The sequence below is a fragment of the Benincasa hispida genome, chromosome 4 (genome assembly GCF_027475165.1).
Source record: "Benincasa hispida cultivar pf3 chromosome 4, pf3_genome.v1.1, whole genome shotgun sequence".
Lineage (NCBI taxonomy): Eukaryota > Viridiplantae > Streptophyta > Magnoliopsida > Cucurbitales > Cucurbitaceae > Benincasa > Benincasa hispida.
Window position 1 is genome coordinate 14,807,065 of NC_143481.1, and position 19,483 is coordinate 14,826,547.

General features: G+C 30.9%; 2 protein-coding genes across 11 annotated transcripts; both read right to left on the reverse strand.

The window, feature by feature from the left end:
• Positions 1-6,458: 6,458 nt before the first annotated feature.
• LOC120075715 (uncharacterized) lies at positions 6,459-11,446 on the reverse strand. Of its 10 annotated transcripts, none has more exons than XR_005481394.2 (6): positions 10,619-11,419; positions 9,645-9,750; positions 7,373-7,618; positions 7,204-7,293; positions 6,858-7,118; positions 6,459-6,736 (listed from the first exon to the last, which is right to left on the reverse strand). XR_005481394.2 is itself a non-coding variant. In XM_090312731.1 (6 exons), the coding sequence occupies exons 3-5, from the start codon at positions 7,589-7,591 to the stop codon at positions 6,880-6,882; spliced, it is 414 nt and encodes a 137-aa protein (XP_090168857.1). In that variant the 5' UTR covers positions 7,592-7,618; positions 9,645-9,750; positions 10,619-11,446; the 3' UTR covers positions 6,459-6,736; positions 6,858-6,879. The 10 variants fall into 10 exon arrangements, 4 of the variants coding, with proteins under 4 accessions (XP_090168857.1, XP_090168860.1, XP_090168858.1 ...); XR_005481401.2 differs by having other exon boundaries at positions 6,858-6,984; positions 7,552-7,618; positions 10,619-11,380; XR_005481396.2 differs by having other exon boundaries at positions 7,552-7,618; positions 10,619-11,380.
• Positions 11,447-12,908: 1,462 nt separating this feature from the next.
• On the reverse strand, positions 12,909-16,751 carry LOC150036515 (uncharacterized). Its single transcript, XM_090313152.1, has 2 exons — positions 16,689-16,751; positions 12,909-13,118 (listed from the first exon to the last, which is right to left on the reverse strand). The coding sequence occupies exons 1-2, from the start codon at positions 16,749-16,751 to the stop codon at positions 12,909-12,911; spliced, it is 273 nt and encodes a 90-aa protein (XP_090169278.1).
• Between the last annotated feature and the right edge of the window lie 2,732 nt (positions 16,752-19,483).

The window sequence follows — 19,483 nt, forward strand, 5'->3', positions numbered from 1 at the left end:
ATAATTTTGTTCAATCAGTCAGGAAACAGAAATTAGGTTCCTCTTGATATGAGGAACTACATATACGTTATCTAATAACATACATCGTTTCTTGTCCAAAAATAACTTAAGCCTACCTACAGCAATAGCTGAAACGACTTCACCAGTACTGACTCTAAGAGTTATCACTCCAGCTTCCAACTATGTCCAGGAACTAAATCCTTGATGGGAAGAACACACGTGGTTAGTAACTCCTGAATCAACTATCCAGGCAGAATCATCATTCTCTACTAAGCATGTCTCCAAGATAAATAAATCTTATTTATTGTCTTTGGAGTTCTTCCTAAATAGTGGGATTAGTTCTAGAACCCAAATCATAAAGTCCAAGTTTCATTTTAGAGGACAATCCTCGTCGATGAACATCTTCAGAGTTAGAAACAATTATTTTCTCTATTAGTCCTTTGATATTCAATATGGACTGGAGATTATCTTGGGAACTGACACTACTGGTTTCATTGTCATCAATCCTGTTTTGCTTGAATAGTGAGAACTTACCTTCAAATAATTTTCAAATTGATTCCATGATCTCATGTGTAATGACCATGTTCTCAAACCTTTTGGCCAACGCATCAGGTATGCTTGCCAAAATGTGAACTGGGGCCCTCGAATTAGCCTTCATCCATATCTTATATGCATTACAAACATTTCGTGGTGCATCAGGGGTTAGGACTTGAGGACAATCCTCATTCATGATAACTTCGAGGTCGTTTACCATGAAAAATGTTTTAATGGATTCTTTCCACGTCATGTAATTAAAACCGGTCAAACTAGAAAAGGCAACTAATAGAAAATCACTATTTTACATCTTGTTGAAAAAACAAACATATTGATCTACATTAGATTTTAGCAAATAATACAATCAGTTTTAGCAAAAACTAAATGAACTCCATTTAACATCTAATTTTACAATGATGCTTTAGTAATTTAGGACAAAAGCCACCAAAGGATAGTCAGTTTCTCCCTTGATTGAATTGAGACACTCTCAGCTAATCATTATACCGGAATAATTCTTATTCCTATAATGATCAATCATCATTTATTTGGTCAAGAAATCGTTGACTTGCTTAATAATTTCCCGTAAATGTGACCCTTCATTTTAGATCCTAGAGTTCTGCCCCAATGAGCCAACCGAAGGGAAAAATCGATGGGGAAAAAATTAAAGTGATCTTATCCATTTCTAGAGTTCGCCTTGATATTGACCAATTGTACAAACCATCCGAAAGGGGATGCTCCCAGGGCGCCTTGAGGCCGTGCAAGAAGGTCTCACGGTGCAAACCAATGAAAGAGACCATAGGACATGTTGACACACATCCTTTGCCCACTTACTATAAATATTCTCTCCATTCACCTTGATATTGACCCATGCAAACACCATCCAAAAGGGGATGCTCCCAGGGTGCCTCAAGGCTAAGCATGAGTCTCACTGTGTGAATATTAAGGGAGAAACGTGAGTAAAAAATGACATATTATATATATTTTTTCCTCTCAATGAGTATCTTAACAACCTAGGGTTTAATTTACTTAGGAAAAATACAGCTAATTATTTTTACTAAGTGATTGTTTAAGTTTGCCCAAAAGTAACACTTACTTTGAAAAGTCAACAATTTTGATTAATATTTGTTAAACACTTTAACAAATGTTAATCAACAATTGCATGCTTGTAGCAAATCTATCTAATTCACCTTTTCAGGTAGGTTCCCAGGTAGGGGTGTTCCGTTTTCGTCAGCTTAAATACCCCAGCCTAGCCATAACCGGCCTTAGACAAAAGGTCTCTTATAGATATATTTGCTACAAGTTTAATCTTTTATTGAAATCAATTTAATCCTATTAAACCGATTTAAAATATTAATCTAATTTCTAATCTCATTAGAAATTTGTGAACTTAGGTCTATCTCAATCATATTTTAAAACTATTTTAAAAAATAATTTTACCTAAGTTTGCATGCAACTCTTGGTTATTGATTTTAATTTCTAATTTCATTTATTTATAACTCTTATAAAGTAAATGAAACAAATTAAAACTGACATTACAAGCATTGACATACTTTATAAAATTATAACGTTTATAAGATTACCTAAAGTAATGTCATGCATCATGCAATGTTCATTCATTACTAATATATAGCATTTATATAACTAAGTAATGAACCATGCTATAACATACATTCCATATAACCATTCAACCTTATATTATAACACTTATAATATAAATGATGCATGGATATGCTATAGTGCATGCATACATATATTATAACTCTTATATTATTTAATGCATGAGCTTGCTTTATGTAATTTAAATCATACATACTAGTATATTATAATACTTATAATACAAAATAGTGCATGAAAATAAATGCATGACCTATGGTGGGTTTTAAAACTATATGGCATACATTATGACATATAATAAAACATATATCACATGTATATTTATACTAAAAAAATTGATGAACCGGGATATAAACACTCTAAACAAGGAATTAAAAGGCTAACTATTACAAGAAGTGAGCTAACAATTACAAGAAGTGAGTTAACCAGTTTGGAACAAGTAAACCGAGTCTTGAACCGCTCGCCTCGAACCGCTTAACAAAGAACACCTTGCAGTTGATCGTGTAACAAACGAACCAAGCATCGAGTATCAAACACAACAAACTCTATGCGATCACGTAGCTAATGACTATGCGATGAGCATGAAAGTCTACATGATCGTGTAGTAAGCGTCCATGCGTCGAGTATCAAATACTATGCGATTGCATAACTAATGACTATGCAATGAGCATGATAGTCTATGGGATCGTGTAGAGCAAAATCATGCATCGAGTCAGCAATACCGCACAATCGTTCAACAAGCAAGCACCTACGCGATCATGTAGCCAGCGTAACACAATCGTGTAGCAAAACCTACACGATTGCGTAGCATTAGCTAAGCGATCATTTAGCAAATACTACACGATCGTGTAGCAAACTCTACACGATTGTATAACAAAAGCTATCCTATCGTTTAACTTCAGCTACACAATGTAGTAACCTCTGTTTTATCTTCTCCATCTAAACTCCGATCTGCAACCTGTCTTTGAAACTTCACGAGCGACTCAGAACTAACAAATATTACATATTTGATTGTTTTGTTTAATGCCCAAAAATGCAAGGGCCCTTTACAAACAAACTTTGTAAATTTAAAGAAAGCCTGAAACTAAGATTTCTATCCCGAAACATGCATAAACAATGCATCCACAAACATTTATCACATAAACGTAATGCAATTTATAAAACCCACCATTATTGTAAAACAATTTAATAAAACGAATGAAATTTGGAATAAAAAACCTACAACCTGGCTCTGATACAAATTGAAAGAAATTTTCGAAAAAAATCCTTTGAGCAGAAGTAAAGATCGTTCCAAATTCTATTTTTATTGAACATAAAGTTTTACAGTAAAAGAACAAGCATATATGCAATTACTTAAAATTACAGCATGCTTAAAAATAAATACAAAGGTTTCAGAAACCCTTCCCTTTGAAGAACTCTTTCTTCAAGGAATCCCTCGTACACGCGACGAACGGAACTCCTTCCTCGTGGATCTTCTTCTTCAGACACGAACACCACCACTTGAGAACCTTCTGTATTCTCTTTGGGATTAAAGAATTCAAGCTGTGGGCTTTGCATAAATCCTTAAAAGAGGAAAATAGATGGAGAGGATGAGAAGGATGGTTCTATAGAGAATCTTTCTCTTGGAGAGAACAGTTCTTCTCTGTGAGAATTTTTGAAGAAGATGATCCTTTCAACTTCTTTAATCACATGTTAGTTTTCTCGAGAGAATGTGGGGAGGGAGTTATAACTCCTTCCCCTTTTTATTAATTTCAAATAAATTAATAATATATATATATATATATATATATAATAACTACTTTATTTTATATATATATACATTATATGTTATATCAAATATAACATATAGCCTTAGTTTTATATTGCATCAAATACAACGTAAACTATAGATTTTATTCTCTCACGACTGTGCATGACAAATATAAATCAAATTTATATTAAATCCACTTAAATGAATCTCATCCATATGATATTTGGATCATATCTAAATATTTTATTCCTCTCAATATAAATCATATTTATATTTAACTACATGAATCTAATTTATATAATTGGTATTTGAATCATATTCAAATTCCTCTCATATATAACGTATCAAATACATTATAATTAATTATATAATATATAATTAATTTTCTCAATTAATTTTAATACTTCAAATTAATCCAAGGATTAAATCCCTGTTGAGCTATAGTGGAGACCTTATGGACTTGTAGATTGAAGCTCCAACAGTACTTGGATAATTAATTAAACTCTTTAATTAAATTACCTAACATTCGTTAACTGCCAATCACTCCACTAAAGATCGACAGTTACACTCTTCGCACTACAAATAAATTTCTGTGTCAAAATACCGTTTGAGAAATCTTAGTGAGAACTTGAGTAAACAATGAATGATCTTGAGTGAGAAATCTTCCTCATGAGCTCTTCATTTGAGAAATCTTGAGTGAGAACTCAAGATTTCCACTTGTTGCAGAGGAAGAAGGACATCAACCCCTTCACAACCAATGTGAAACAATCATTCAAAATAGCCAGAAGGCGCAAGAAATTGCATTTGACGGTTTGATTCTCTATCCTTATCTTTCATTATATATTTCTATTAGCATTTGTATTATTTTGTAACATTGATAAACTTCCATTATCATTATGAATGCCATCATGTATTCTTGTCTACCCATCTACTTTTTACTAAGTATGAGCAACTAGTTTCATAATGGGTTGAGGAAAATGAAACTAACATGTACTAAGTTAATCATATATTGACATTCAACTTGTTTAATGCGTGCTTCATAAACTATTTTGATCAAATTGGCAGATTGCTCTAAATAGAACAAGTAGTGGATTTTATGATCTCATTGAATAATGAATGAAATACCTTTAGACATAAAGATATGCCTTTTGCGTTAAAAAATCATCGCATGCGTCCTAGAAATATGATATTGTGGGTTGAATGCACTGAGAAGTGTAGTTTGTAGTTATGAGTTGCTTGAACGCGTGGTATATGTATTGCTTAGGAAGTCTTAGTAGATATTTTTCTCAACCTTACTTCATTCACTGGAATTTTACATTTCTCTTCGTATCTTGCTTCACTTGAACTGTGGCACTCATCGCACCCTTTTTCATGCATTTTAGTAATACTAGTAGAACAAAATCAATCACTCGCATTGTTGACAAAGAAAAAAAAAAAAAAAAACAAGCATTTCATCGCATTTTTTAGAAAGCAATCTCTGACACTCATCAGAACTCTAGTTAAACTTTCACTTAGATTTGATTAGATAAAGCAATGTGTTTACAAAATTAAGGAGATTAAGCATAGAATCATTTCATCACATCTATAGAAATGCATCGGAGATAGTTTTTTGAAAATATAAAGAGAAGTTTAGGGGATCGAAAAGGTTAGTTATTATATTTGATCGACATTTAAGTATTCCAAAAGGTGTTCACAATTTTTTTTCAACTGCTAAATATTGTGTTTGTTTGCAACACCTTTTGAAAAGTTTGAAGCTGATACATAAGGAATCTTCTATTGATAATATATTTTTTAGATGTGAAAAAGCATATACTGTTGTTGATTTTGAGTTGAGTATGAGATGGATGGAGGCTATATATCCTAGCATATGAAACTATCTTAGTAAGGTTGGTTTCGAGAAGTGGGCTCATGCGTATGGTAGAAGGAGAAGATATCAGATGATGACTGCAAACATTTCAAAATGCTTAAATGCAGTTCTAAAGGAGCTTAGAGATTTACCTGTGGCATACTACTTGATTTTATTAGACAATTACTTCAAAAAATGGTTTTATCACTCCAAGAAATAACATATACGATAACTAACGAAAAAAGCTATAATAGACTTTTTATAGCCTTTTTCGAAAATCTTGACGGCCCATGCTATTAAAGTTTGAGACTTTTTATAGCGTTTTTCTAAAGCTATAATGGATGCTATTATAGAGTATGAAGACAGCTCATATACGATGTTATATAAACGTTTGATAGTGTTTTTTTTATTAAAGCTATAATATGTTTGTATAGCTAAAATAATGTGCTATCTTTAATATATAATAACCTTTTTCCAATGTTATAATATAGTATTTATAGTTGTAATTGTATGCTATAGTAATGTTATTTAATCCTTTCCAATTATTATAATTATTATAATAACTTTTTAATAGCATTTCATTTTTGCTATACAAATCTTTCTATAGCTTTAACTCATGGCTGAGATATTTTTTTAATTAATTAGATTTTGATAAATTTTAGCTCAAGTACTTAATTTTAATTAAAATATACACACATAATATACTTCATAACATAATAAATACTAATAATTTTCATTCATAATCTATTAACATTACAAAATAAAATATTCGATAATTTCCTAGAATAAAGTTGTGTCTAAATGATGCAAGCTAGATAAAGTATTTAGTGACCACACCAACAACATAAGTTAGCCCTCAAAATACAAAGTATTCAAAATTGACCAAGTGTTCAAAATACAAAGTGTTCAAAATTCACCAAGTGTTAAAAAATACGTAGTTGAGTTGTCATTGTTGGTTCCCTTTTCCTTTGGTAAGTCATCATTTCATTCAGCTACATAAATTTATAAAATCTATATAATGTACGATTTGTATACACCAATAATAGTGAATATTAAATAAATATAGAAAATATTTTAATAAATGTAGATAAATAAGCTTAGAAAATAACATACCAATAATCACTTTATCATATGGTCATGCAGCTGTACTGTCCAAAGCTTCTTCAATACATGTCATCTCAGATGTAGGTCTCCACAAATATGCATCAGGTTTTTTTTGATACATCAACCCATACTCTAACTGCATGTGGATCAATAGGAATGTGATGAACGAGAGCAACTGGATTCTTAGAAGACCATTGTTCTTCTACAACAATCTCTTCTGAGTCATACCAATCTAACAACTTGCACTTAATTTGACTATTTTTATTGATACTTTATCAAAAGGAAAATATAAGGTATTAGAATAAGATAATAATGAATTCAAGAATAATTCTCATCACATTATAAATAAATTTACCAATGGAGATGATATTAGAAAAGTTGAAGGAATATTTGTTGCTTTAGGTACACTTGCAATAGCATTTGAAAGTTCCTCACTTGGTTCAACCTATGATAATTTCATATGAAACAAAAAAATTGACAAAAAAAAAAAAATGAATGCAAGTGACTTAAAGGAAAATGAATACCTGTTTCTTTATAAAACATGACATAATTGCTTTCATTTCTATCATTTCCTCTATCTTTATATATTTTTTTTCAAGAACTTTGTACTTGTTATCTTGTTGAGACAAGAGAGATAGTTTTGTACGAGTCCCACCAAACCCAAATCCTCTTACATGACCATGGTCAGGGCCAAGAATCTTACTCAAAGCATCATGAACCACATTAGTTGTTGAAGTTGTCATCTCAGTCTCAGTTTGTTCAATGCATTCCTAGTAACAAGTATATGTGAAATTATATAATACAAATCCCACATTTTCATCTATCATTTACCAACAAATCGTTCTTCAATAGAAGTTCACAAACTTCATAAGCTAATTATACCAACAAAGTATATTCCTAACAATCTTTTAAGAAAAAGAACATAGTAATGTTTAAAGAGATATCACTTTCAAACAAATTTCACATACTCTATAAGTATAATATCCCAACAAAGTCAATGCTCATAAACTTTTTCACCTCCCCCTCCCAAAATAATAATAATAATAATAATAATAATAATAATAATAATAATAATACACTACAATCAAATCATTCTTCATAGAAGTTCATAAACTCCATAAGTTAATTATACCAACAAAGTATGTTCCTAACAACCTTTTAAGAAAAGGAACATAGTAATGTTTAAAGATATCACTTTCAAACAAATTACACATATTCTATAAGCATAATATCCCAATAAAGTCAATGCTCATAAACTTTTTCAACCCTTCCCCCTCCCCTCCCCCAAAACATAATACACTTCAATTAAATCATTCTTCAAAAGAAGTTCACAAACTCCATAAGCTAATTATACCAACAAAGTATATTCCTAACAACCTTTTAAGAAAAAGAACATAGTAATATTTAAAGATATCATTTTCAAACAAATTTCACATACTCTATAAGCATAATATCCCAACAAAGTCAATGCTCATAAAATTTTTCAACCCTCCCTCCCCCTTCCCCCAACATAACACGACCATTCTTCAATAGAATTTTACAAACTCCATAAGCACTCCTAAAATGTACATAACAAAACCAAGAAACCAAAAGGTGAAAATAGTATATATAGGCTTTTCAAAACTCAATTTAGATCTTCAAAATGCTACCAAACTACATACAAAAGAATAAAAAAAATGATAATTACTAGATTGTTTTGAAATTACTGTACTCTTGAGCCGCAAAAATGAAAAAGGAAGCAATGATCTTTAGCCAAGGTTCAAACCTCTTCTTAAGAGCCCTTTTCACCTTTTAGACCTCTTCTATTTATCTCAACTTAGATATTCCATAGACAGTATAAAAGGAAAATATTTTCAAGAATTTTATTTTCTAAAAAATCGTGTGAAAGTCAAATGATCACAATGAGAACATGTCCTGATGACTTTTTATTCTTTTAATTATCTAGAAATTTTTTTAATCAGAATAACTTATAAATACAATTTTCTTCCTTGTGATGACCTAAACATTCTTTTCATCAAGCAACAATATTATTAACAAAAACTAAACATAATTAAGATCAATATATTCAATCATAACATCGTTACAAATTTGTCATCCAACACTTGGTAAACTATTATTATATAATAATATTGGACAAATATTATTATATAATATTTGATTTTTGTTGTATTTGATTTGTGTTATAGTATGTTAATCCATATGAATTCAACTCATTCAACTCATTCAAACCTGAATCAATCCCAAATCAATAATAGGAGTGTTTTGGGGAGCAACAACAAGAGCCTTTATTCACAAATCCCTAAACAAGACCACTATACAATAAAGGCTTTAAAGGCTAAAATTAGAAAACCCCATAAATTAGAATGAAAATCCCATAACACAAAATTCCCTACTGAAATCTTCGAACCAAACTCATACATAACTGTGGCAAAACAGGGCAATAGACCTAAATTCCATGTGCAATCTTCTAAGATACAACACCTAATTCCATAAAAATTAATGGCCAACTAAAAAGTTCGGACCTTTTTCTTCTTTTCTTTCCTTATAAATTCTCTTAACAATTATAACTTTGAGTAGTACTTTTGTGACTATTAATGGCAAAATGGGTATGTCTGTGTTACATAAAATTTCCTCTATATGCAGCAATAATGCCTCTGCCCTTTGGGTTTCTAATCCCCTCTCTCTATGAGATCAACTCATTTAACATAAAATAGATTGAAATTAGGCATAAAGGAAATAAAGGAGGACAAAAATTTCCAAATTAATAAAAGAGAAAGAGTATGGGAAGGTGTTCACCTTACAACTCTCAAATATGTTGTCTCTGAAGAAGGTTAGAATGTGAGATCAACGGCTACTTTACTCTGATGTCTAATTTTTCAATGAACTTTTCGATGGCATACTTCTAGAAAATAAATATGAAAAGAGAAATACAAAGAAAAGAGTAAAGAGAAACGAAATCAGTTAAAAAGATAGAAATGAAAATGAAAAACAAAAAACAAAAAACAAAACTTAATACAGCCACAACCTTCTAAATAAAATTTTCACATATATACTAGTTTTACAGTCAGAAGACATTAAAAAAAACATTCAGAAGGGGGGAAAATGGAATCAAAATCTACCAATAAAAATAACCACAATAACTCAAGTGATATATATCCCCCCCTCCCCAACCCACCCACCCTCCCTACAATCCAAAACTAGGAATGAAAGTTTATTTATCATGATATCAAATATACAACCAATGCTATAAAAGAGAGAACACAAATCCTGATATTACAATTAAATCAAAATTCATAAAATAGAGTTACAAATATAGAATATTTTAGAAACTTGAGACTACAAAAACATTTAACCTTCACTAAAAAGAAATACAATATGCTAGATAATGAGATTCATAAATGATATTAATCAAACCCACGCAATACAACATACAATCTTGGAAGTCACTAACAAGCAAGAAATGACTTTATTTTGCCTTTACAAATCCGAGTTCACAAAACTCAAATCAACAAAAATACACGTAATCAACAAATTAATCAAGATTCCAACATACCATTAATTTTAATGTTTAAATCATGAAAGAGTTAAAGTCATATATATGATCAAGAACAAAATTAAAATAAAAACTCTCACTAAAAAAGGTGATAATGGCAGGAAATCCTCAAGAGCTATCTCACATATATAGAATCCTCAAGAGCTATTTTACAATATTTAAAAGAAAAAGCAAGAACACAAAATCCCCCCAAAAGGAAGAAGTAATTGAAGTTCACCTTTGGTAATGCTGATAAGAAATGAGAACTCACATTCTTTCGTTTGGAGAGCTCTAAAGAAAGAGAAATTGAAGTGGGAAAGTCGAAGTCGAGTGCAAAAAGTCGAGAAGTCAATCAAGGAGAGTATGAGTGAGGAAATTGGATGTCGATCGAGGAGAACTCGATGGAAGTCGATCGAGGAGAACTTGATGGAAGTCGATCGAGGATAGTCTGAGCGAGGAGAACTTGATGTCGATCGAGGAGAACTCAATCGACGAGAGTCTGAGCGAGAAGAAATCGATGCCTGAGCGAGGAGAACTTGATGTCTGAGCGAGGAGAACTCATGGTTTGAGTAAGGAAAACTCGATGGTCTAAGCAAGGAGAACTCGATGGTCTGAGCATGGAGAACTCGATGACTGAGCGAGGATAACTCGATGTCTGAGCGAGGAAATCTCGATGGTCTGAGCGAGGAGAACTCGATGGTCTGAGTATGAAGAACTCAATGTCTGAACGAGAAGAACTCGTTCGAGGAGAGTCTGAGCGAGGAGAACTTGATGTTTGAGTGAGGAGAACTCGATCGAAGTCGATCAAGGAAAGTCTGAACAAGAAAAAATGGAGCCGATACGACAAAGGCGGAAGCCCTATCGCTGCTGCCGAGACGAGAGAAGTGACTATGTCGAGTCTTGAAGTAGAGGAGGATGGGGCTTGGATTGCGAAGTGCCTCAGAATCGAAGAATAATATTAGAAATATGTGAATTTGGGAGAGAAACTAGAATGGTGGAGAAATGAAAAAAAAAAGTTTTGAGCCCTAAAATTTGAAGCGCGTGCGTGTGTAAAATTTTAAGATTTCATCTTCTGCCTTTTTCCTCCTTTTTAATAGCTGTTTTAAAAAAAGTACTATAATGAAAGGCTATAAAAAGTGAAATTTGTTGTATTGTATGATAAAAGTAAAGCTGCATATTGTATGAAAACTATTTTGACTAGCTGGGCTAAGGGAAAATTATGAATACAACATCATATATCATGAAGCTTCACAGTAAGAGTTACTTATTTTCGTGGGTAATATCGCAAAATTTATCAGTGATAGGCACCTATCATTGATAAACTCAGATAGTTAGATTTTAATCAATTTATTATCTATGTGTCATTTTTCTTAGGTTAATGCAATTAATGATGTTGAATTTCAAGTGATTGATGGAAGCAATCAATTTATGGTATATTTAGATTCTAAATTATGTACCTGTGATGTTTAGGATCTTGATGAAATTTCATATGTCCATGTACTTGTCATTCTTCATGGTTGCAATATGAATACTTACTCTTTTATTCCTAAGTATTTTTTGTCAAGTACCTTAATTTCGTGTTATGTTGGTTTTGTTCATTCAATTGGGAACCATGCTAATTGGAAGCCTACAGGGATTGACATGAATATATTACCTCCAATTGTTAAGTGTCCAATAGGCCTATGTCGAAAACAAAGAATATTATCAATTCACGAGCAAACAAGTCAGACAAAGTGCAGTCGTTGTCGTCTTGTTGGTCACAACCATAAAATGGATAATTTCCACCATTTATACAACAATGTAGCATTTACTATCGATGTGATAATTATAGATGTGAACATGTATATGGTCACTATTTTTACAATATTGTAGCATTTTCTTTTTTATTATCGGCGGGATTGTTATATTGTTCATAAGAACAAAACATTCTGCTTGAGGAATATAGAACATTTTTTGTTCATTTTTGTCAGTAATATATATATTCAATTTGCTTCTTATTCGATGTGAAGTAATGTCACTGAATTCTATCATTGATAGAATTCAAGACCCATTTAAAGAATACCACTTGTTTTGGTCTTTGGAACTTTTTCTCAATAGAAAGTACAAACTTTTCCAACATATTTGTATAGAATAAAACAAAAAAATCAAGTACACAAGAAAAGAAACTAACATCAATTTCAAGTAATGTCACTGTGATTTCTATCACTGATATTGGTCCATCACTGATATTGATCTATCAATATTAGACTTCAACACCCATTACATAAAAAAAGGATTTTGTCCTTAGAACTTTAAAATAGAAAGCACAAAAGGACATAATTTGCAATGAATCAACTAACGATCCAACATTTTTTTTATTTATATTACAAAATAATGACATATGAAGTTAATCTCACTGTGAAGTCTATCATGATCTTTTCTATCACTGATACTATTGTATCAACAAAAATTAAGATATAATAGCCAAAACATTAAAGTATTGATCTGCAAAACTAAGTCACAACTGCATTATTACATTTGGGAGATTTTTAAGTCAAAACTAGGGGCACAATCCTTGATTCTAGGAGAATGTCTTGTTTGTTTTGGAGAAGTATTCTTATGGTCTTTTGCATTCTTTTGGTCCTTTGCATCATTCTATTCTCTTGCGATCTTCTGTCATTTGCATTCTCCGACATCTTCTTTGATGATTTAGGCTTTCTCTTCGATCCAACATTTTTAGCATTCATTCTTGTATTTGCCTTTTCTTGAATAACTTGAAATGTCAATACTTAATTATAAGTTTATGAATAAATATTGAGTCTATAATTTATAAAGCAATATAGGAAATGTGACAATTGATATACCTTCACTTTTTTTGCTCTATCGTGCACTATTTTTTTTTTACACCTTTTTTCATGTTCATTATCTTCTTCCTCATTATCTTCAATCTTTTGTAAACATTAATATAAGTGTACCAATAAAAAATTGTAGAAGATGTCAATATACTTTTTTCATGATATAGTCTATCATTCAAAATATAAAATAAAATAAAAGAACTAGATGTTGTTATTGAAGGAACTCGTTTACAAGAGATCCATGAGCAGAAGTGAATCGTCCAAATTCTATTTTGATTGAAAACAAATTTACAGCAAACATACAAGATATGCATTCTTAAATAAATTACAACATGTTTTTATTAAGAAGTAGAGTTCAAGAGGTTATACCTTTGAAGATGTTTCTTCTTGTATATCCCTCGATCTATCACAAACCTTGAACTCAAAAAACCTTGAAGACTTTCTTCAAGAACTTCATGAACCAAAATAGAAGAGACAACAATGAGGAACCTTCGGTGTTCTCAGGGTAAGAGTCCAGGAGTTGTGGGCTCTGACTATTTTGGTTAGGATGGAGATTGAGTTTGGAGAAGGAAGAAGATTGAAGAATATACACAAAATGTTTATGCTCTCTATCGTATAGCAAACTTCAATCATGTAATGATTCTAGACCGCGTGGAAGAAAAAAAAATTATTTTTTATTTATTCCAAATTGCCACAAAAACTAATTAACCACCCACTAAGGTGGTTGAAGATAAATTAGGAAAAAAATAAAATTAATATAAATAAATATGATAACCAACTTATTATATCTTATTTATATTAAACTATATGTTATATCAAATATAACACATAATCTATAGTGTTAATATTGTATCATATACAATATAAACTATAGTCATTTTTCTCTATTTTTATGGCATTTAATATAAATCATATTTATATTAAATTTTAATAACTATTTGATTCTCATTCAAATATTTATTTCCTCCAATCAAATAATAATGTATCAAATACATTATGACAATTATATCATATATAATTAAATGCTCTCTTATTAATTTGAACAATTCAAATTAACCCAAAAACTGATTCCCAACTAAATATTTTTGAGCTACCAAGGGGACCTTATGGACCTATAGCTTGAAGCTCCAATGGTACGTGAATAATTAATTAAACTCTTTAATTACATTATCTACCATTCGTTAACTGTCAGGCACTCCCTAAAGAATAACAGCTACACTTTTCGCACTACAGACATATTTCTATGTCTATTGGATATAAACAATCAGCAGTATGATGACCCTTCATAAATTGCTCGTAAGTACAGCTAGACCAAATTATCATTTTGCCCCTGTAGTTACATCTAACTCTTTAAGTATCATTGATTCTCTAATGAATAATAGATCATAGTCCCACTATGACTAAACCCCTCTCGGGCCAGGAGAGGGTGTGGCGCCACATTGTTCAAGACCCGGAATCAGCCCTTAAGGAAGTAATTTATCTACTTATCCTTGCTTCAGGAAAGGAGTGAATTCCATCTTGTGTAGTTGTGTTCCCAGCTCCCCAATCAGACGAATCCCCAAAATGGTAGGCTTATTGAGTCGGCGATCTGACCACTCTTACCCATACAAATAAAAAGACCGCCCTCATAGGCAGAAGTTCACAACTCACTCAGGATTAAGGTCATGTTACCTATGGTCATCCTGGTGAAATGATAGTCTCTATTATGAACAGTGTTATATAATAAGACTACTCATTTCGTAGTTCGGTCTTATACAAACTTTTTTGTATAGAATATCCCCGCTCGCATGTCTAATACATGAATGATCAAGATCAAATCATTTGTAGCACTTTACAACAATTGTAACACCTACAAAGCAGGTCATACTCGTAATGTCACCAGAATAAGGTACTTAGCCTTATCCATATACTATAGACCATTTAGGTTATCACTTAAACATGATCCACCTGTATGTCTCCATATACATGTTTAAGTTACAACGATAACTTTGGATATTAGTTTATTGGTTTGTGGTTAATGCAACTAAAATATCACATATTTTATAGACAAAGTGAATAAAAATATCATATATTATTAATCACATAAGAGTTTGTTCATACATGGTTTACAAACTATAGAACCCCACGAGGTTTAGGGCATCAACCCCAACAGTTACTGTTAGACTCCAATCAACAATGACTATATTTTATCAGTGATAGAAACCTATCACTGATAGACTTTAACAACTAGCACACATGAAGTCTAAAAAATCACACTAGCAATAATCTACTATTGAACTAGATGAGTACCTCTTTTTCCTCAGCAATAGTGACTTCTTTTATTTTCTTTTCTTTATAACGATTTTCTTTAAACTTTTGTAGATATTAGTATACTAATAAAAAAAATTAAAATGTGTTCAATAAACTATATGTACTTTATATAGTCTATCATTGGAAAAAAAAAATAAAACAACTAGAAGGCTTTAATACTTTTACCTCTTTCTCTTTTGCATATTCAACTATTTTATCAATATTAGCATCAACATCAGCATCTATCATTTCTAGACTCAATGATGGAGGATGATTATTTTCCAAGGACTCTTGAGATTGTCTCCCACTTTCACATTGTGTGGGACCTTATACTTTACAATTTCTGTTAGAGAATGAGACAAATCGAGAATCTCCTTTTGTCCTTTTTAAAGATCTTTAAAATCTTTTTTGTGTGCCTTTTTAAACCTTTAATATCTTCTTGTAAAGAAGATATTCTTTCTCCAATCTTTTTATCTTTTTTCGCAACATATTCTCCTTCCTCCAATCTTTTCTTCTCCATCTCCAAATTTTTTTTGAAGTACTATGATGGTATTTCTTCTTTTGATGCAACAATAGGAACTATAGAGAGCTGAAAACATAATATTTAATTAGTACTCTATACAGAATACCTTCTTTTTATGAGATTTGAAATACTCAGATAATCATATGTAGGAGTTATTAGTGACATAGTTTAGTGAGATTATATAAGTGATATGGGTTTATCAATGATAGACCCCATTACTAATAGACCAATATCACTGATATTGTCTATCTATCTGTGATATATATTGTAATATTTGTCTATCATCTATAAACTATGTCACTGATAGACTCATTCTCTATAGATATTTGAGTGTTTCAATATAGATAATACTTCTATCACTAATATTTGTCTATCACTGATAGATTAATATCATTGATAGACTTGTATCACAATTAACAATGAAAAAATTAGAAACTTATATTTTGTTTCGAGAAGACATTGTCATTAAGATCTTGCCAATCTAGATGTTTTCTTGTTTTCCAATTCAAGATTCTTGGAAAACCATTTCCTATTCTTTTTGTGAACCCCTTAGAAAGTTTAGGAAGTATTTCATATGTCCAATAAGGTAAAACTATGGGGAAGCCTTGCAGATAGGCAGCTAGTTTTGATTTAATCTTAATAGATTTCTTTCAAAACTCTACGGTAAGATTATAAGACACTCTTCCCCATGGATAATTCTTAAATTTCTCCTCATCATTCAACATCTTAACATACTTCCAATCCACACAATTATGAGGTTGTTTTAGAATCAACAAGCTTTCCAACAAATAAAGATTGGCAAGTTTTTTTTTTTATTTTTCTTTCATCACTAGAATGACTAGAAAAATAGTTAAATGCACTCTTAAAATTTTCTCTAGTGATGCTAGTATCATTTCCAAAAAATATTTGTCTAATTTTTAAATCATTTTCTTCAGTTTCATCTAAAATATCCTTAACAGTGTACTCATCACAATTTAATCCTGTAATCAAACAAAAATCCCTCAACCCAAACTCTACAATATTACCTTCAATGTTGAAAAGAAGAACATTGTTATCAACAGAGACACATTGTCTTCTAATCAAATGTGCTAGAATTGTAAAGGTACTTTGGAAATTTTTAAACATAGCAAATGTGCAAATGGTCTTTTTCCTTAAACAAAGATAGACATGTATAATCTAAGCCTTTAATGATATGGTCTATAACTTCCAGCTTGACATAAACTGTGATTTTTAAAGTGGAATTCCAACTTTCTTTACGATTTTTTTTGTCTATTTAAACAAAAAATAAAATATATGTTACAAATATGCTAAAGTACAACTTAGAGGTATATACTAAATACATAGTGAATATATTCCCTTTCTTCACTTTTTTTTTTTTTTTTTTTGCTTGATGATTCTTCAAGTTCTAAGGTTCTTTTTGCCCACTTTTTTTGTTTTCTTGCCATAATTAACTTTCACTTATCAATATGTTAAAATAGTAATAAACACTTAAGTCAACAAAGTAAACACTTCAAGTTTATCAGTGATAGAGCTTATAACCGATAGACTTAAAGTAGTGAAGTCTATCAGTAACAGAAACTTATCACTGATAGACTCTAATCAACAACATATTTGAAGCCTAAAAGCACATCGACAATAGTCTATCAACTAAACAACTAAACAGAAATGAAACTACAATTTTTCTTAATTTTCTTGAAAAATAAATCCAACATGCTTCAAGTATATTGGTGATATAAACCTATCACTAATAGATACTAATCAACAAAGAAAAAAAACAGTAGTTAAATTATTCATTTACTTATATCACATGAAATTAAGTTCAACATCCATCAAGTCTACCAGTAATAGAAATTTATCATTGCTAGACTCTAATCAACAATACCAAGGAAAAAAAGAACAGTGTATCTATACATTTACTTATATTTCATGAAAAGAAAAAAAAAACTTTATTCAAGCCTATTGATGATAGAAATCTATCCATGATAGACCCCAATAAAAAATATATTTGAAGTTTAAAGTACACAAACAAATAGATTTTTATCAACATTCTTCAAGCCTATTGAAGTTTAAAGTACTAAAAAAAAAAAAGGACAGATAGGTTTCTATCACCTATTTTAAGCCTACTGAAGTTTAAGTTACCCTAACCTATTGAAGTAGATTTCTATCATTTGTAGACCAAAATCAACCTACACATGAAAATCTACAAATAATCAAACTGAAATAATAAGCAGAGAGAAGAAATAAGTTTAATAAACTTATGCTACACTTTCAAAATCTACAAAGCAGGGGGAAGAAATAATAAGCAGGATTACACACTAGAGTTCACCAAACCAAAAGAGATTAGCAAATGATCAACGACGAGTGCGCTTGAAGAATATCCTTGAAGAATATCGTTGTCGACAACCGATGTTAAACGAAGACTTAAGTTTTTTTCAATTGGCAGATGTTAGAGTTTTGGCAAATGTTGTAAGCGAAGATCATCGTTTGAAGAAGATCGGTGGGGTTAGGGTTTTTTTTGAACAAAAAAAGGAAGAAATTAAACGATGATGGAAGCTATCTATTAGTGAATGATGAATCGAGAATGGAAGCAGGATGGATGTGAATCTTTGATGGATGGAAAGATGGATCGTCGATCGTTTTTGGAAAGATGAATCTGATCGATTTTGATCGTGGATTGTGGAATTCGAATAGTTGTCTATTGAAATTGCAGTTTGATCGTGGAATCAAGTTGGGTTTGGGCTTATTAGATTTCAATGGACTTTTAGACTTTTTGTATGGATTGGACTCAAATTTGGTCATATTTGTAATTTTTTTGTTAATGCTATATTTACAATTAGTTTGAGCCAAAATGTTATGTTTGCAAGTAGCCCATTAAAATATAATTATTAATATTAATTAATAAGTAGTAATAATAATAGTAGTTTTTTTTTAAAAAAAAAACAATTTGAAAACCAACTGATTTACGTCTACACGTAGATTTGAATTAAAAATAATAGTAATAAATTAGAGATATGTAATTAGATGTTGTCCTATGATTGTTACTCTCTTTTCATTTTCGGTCAACAAGACGATGGATGATTTGCTTGCACTTTCAAAAAGTATCACGAGGAAAGATCTCGAGACCTTTGGAATTCTTGGAGCCTATCTAGTAAGATTTCCTCCATTTCCCATTGAAGCTTATTATAATGATCTAGTATGTATGCATGAATAGAAGTTATCGGATTTGGCTTCGGCTTCTTGTATGTCTAAGGATCACTTGAACAATGTTAAATTGAAGTTTGATCTTCCATCTCATATTTCCACAAAACTCATTTCAGTTATGTTTATTTAATTATAACTATTAAGTTGGTTGTTTCATGTTTAGAGATTTGATGACTTTTATCTGTATAGTTGAATGATATGATTCAATATTCATGACCTTGTTACTTGACTCCAAATGAAAATGAAAATTTAAACT

What these genes read in the sequence shown, in the direction of transcription:
- LOC150036515 (XM_090313152.1), bottom strand. Translation starts at nt 16,751, where the DNA reads ATGTTGAATGATGAGGAGAAATTTAAGAATTATCCATGGGGAAGAGTG. An exon ending in GAGTGTCTTATAATCTTACC is followed by an intron (nt 13,119 to 16,688) that starts GTAGAGTTTTGA and finishes ATTCAAGAAAAG; the next exon opens with GCAAATACAAGAATGAATGC.
- LOC120075715 (XM_090312731.1), bottom strand. Translation starts at nt 7,591, where the DNA reads ATGACAACTTCAACAACTAATGTGGTTCATGATGCTTTGAGTAAGATT. An exon ending in CATGTTTTATAAAGAAACAG is followed by an intron (nt 7,294 to 7,372) that starts GTATTCATTTTC and finishes AAATTATCATAG; the next exon opens with GTTGAACCAAGTGAGGAACT. An exon ending in TTCTAATATCATCTCCATTG is followed by an intron (nt 6,985 to 7,203) that starts GTAAATTTATTT and finishes ATCCACATGCAG; the next exon opens with TTAGAGTATGGGTTGATGTA.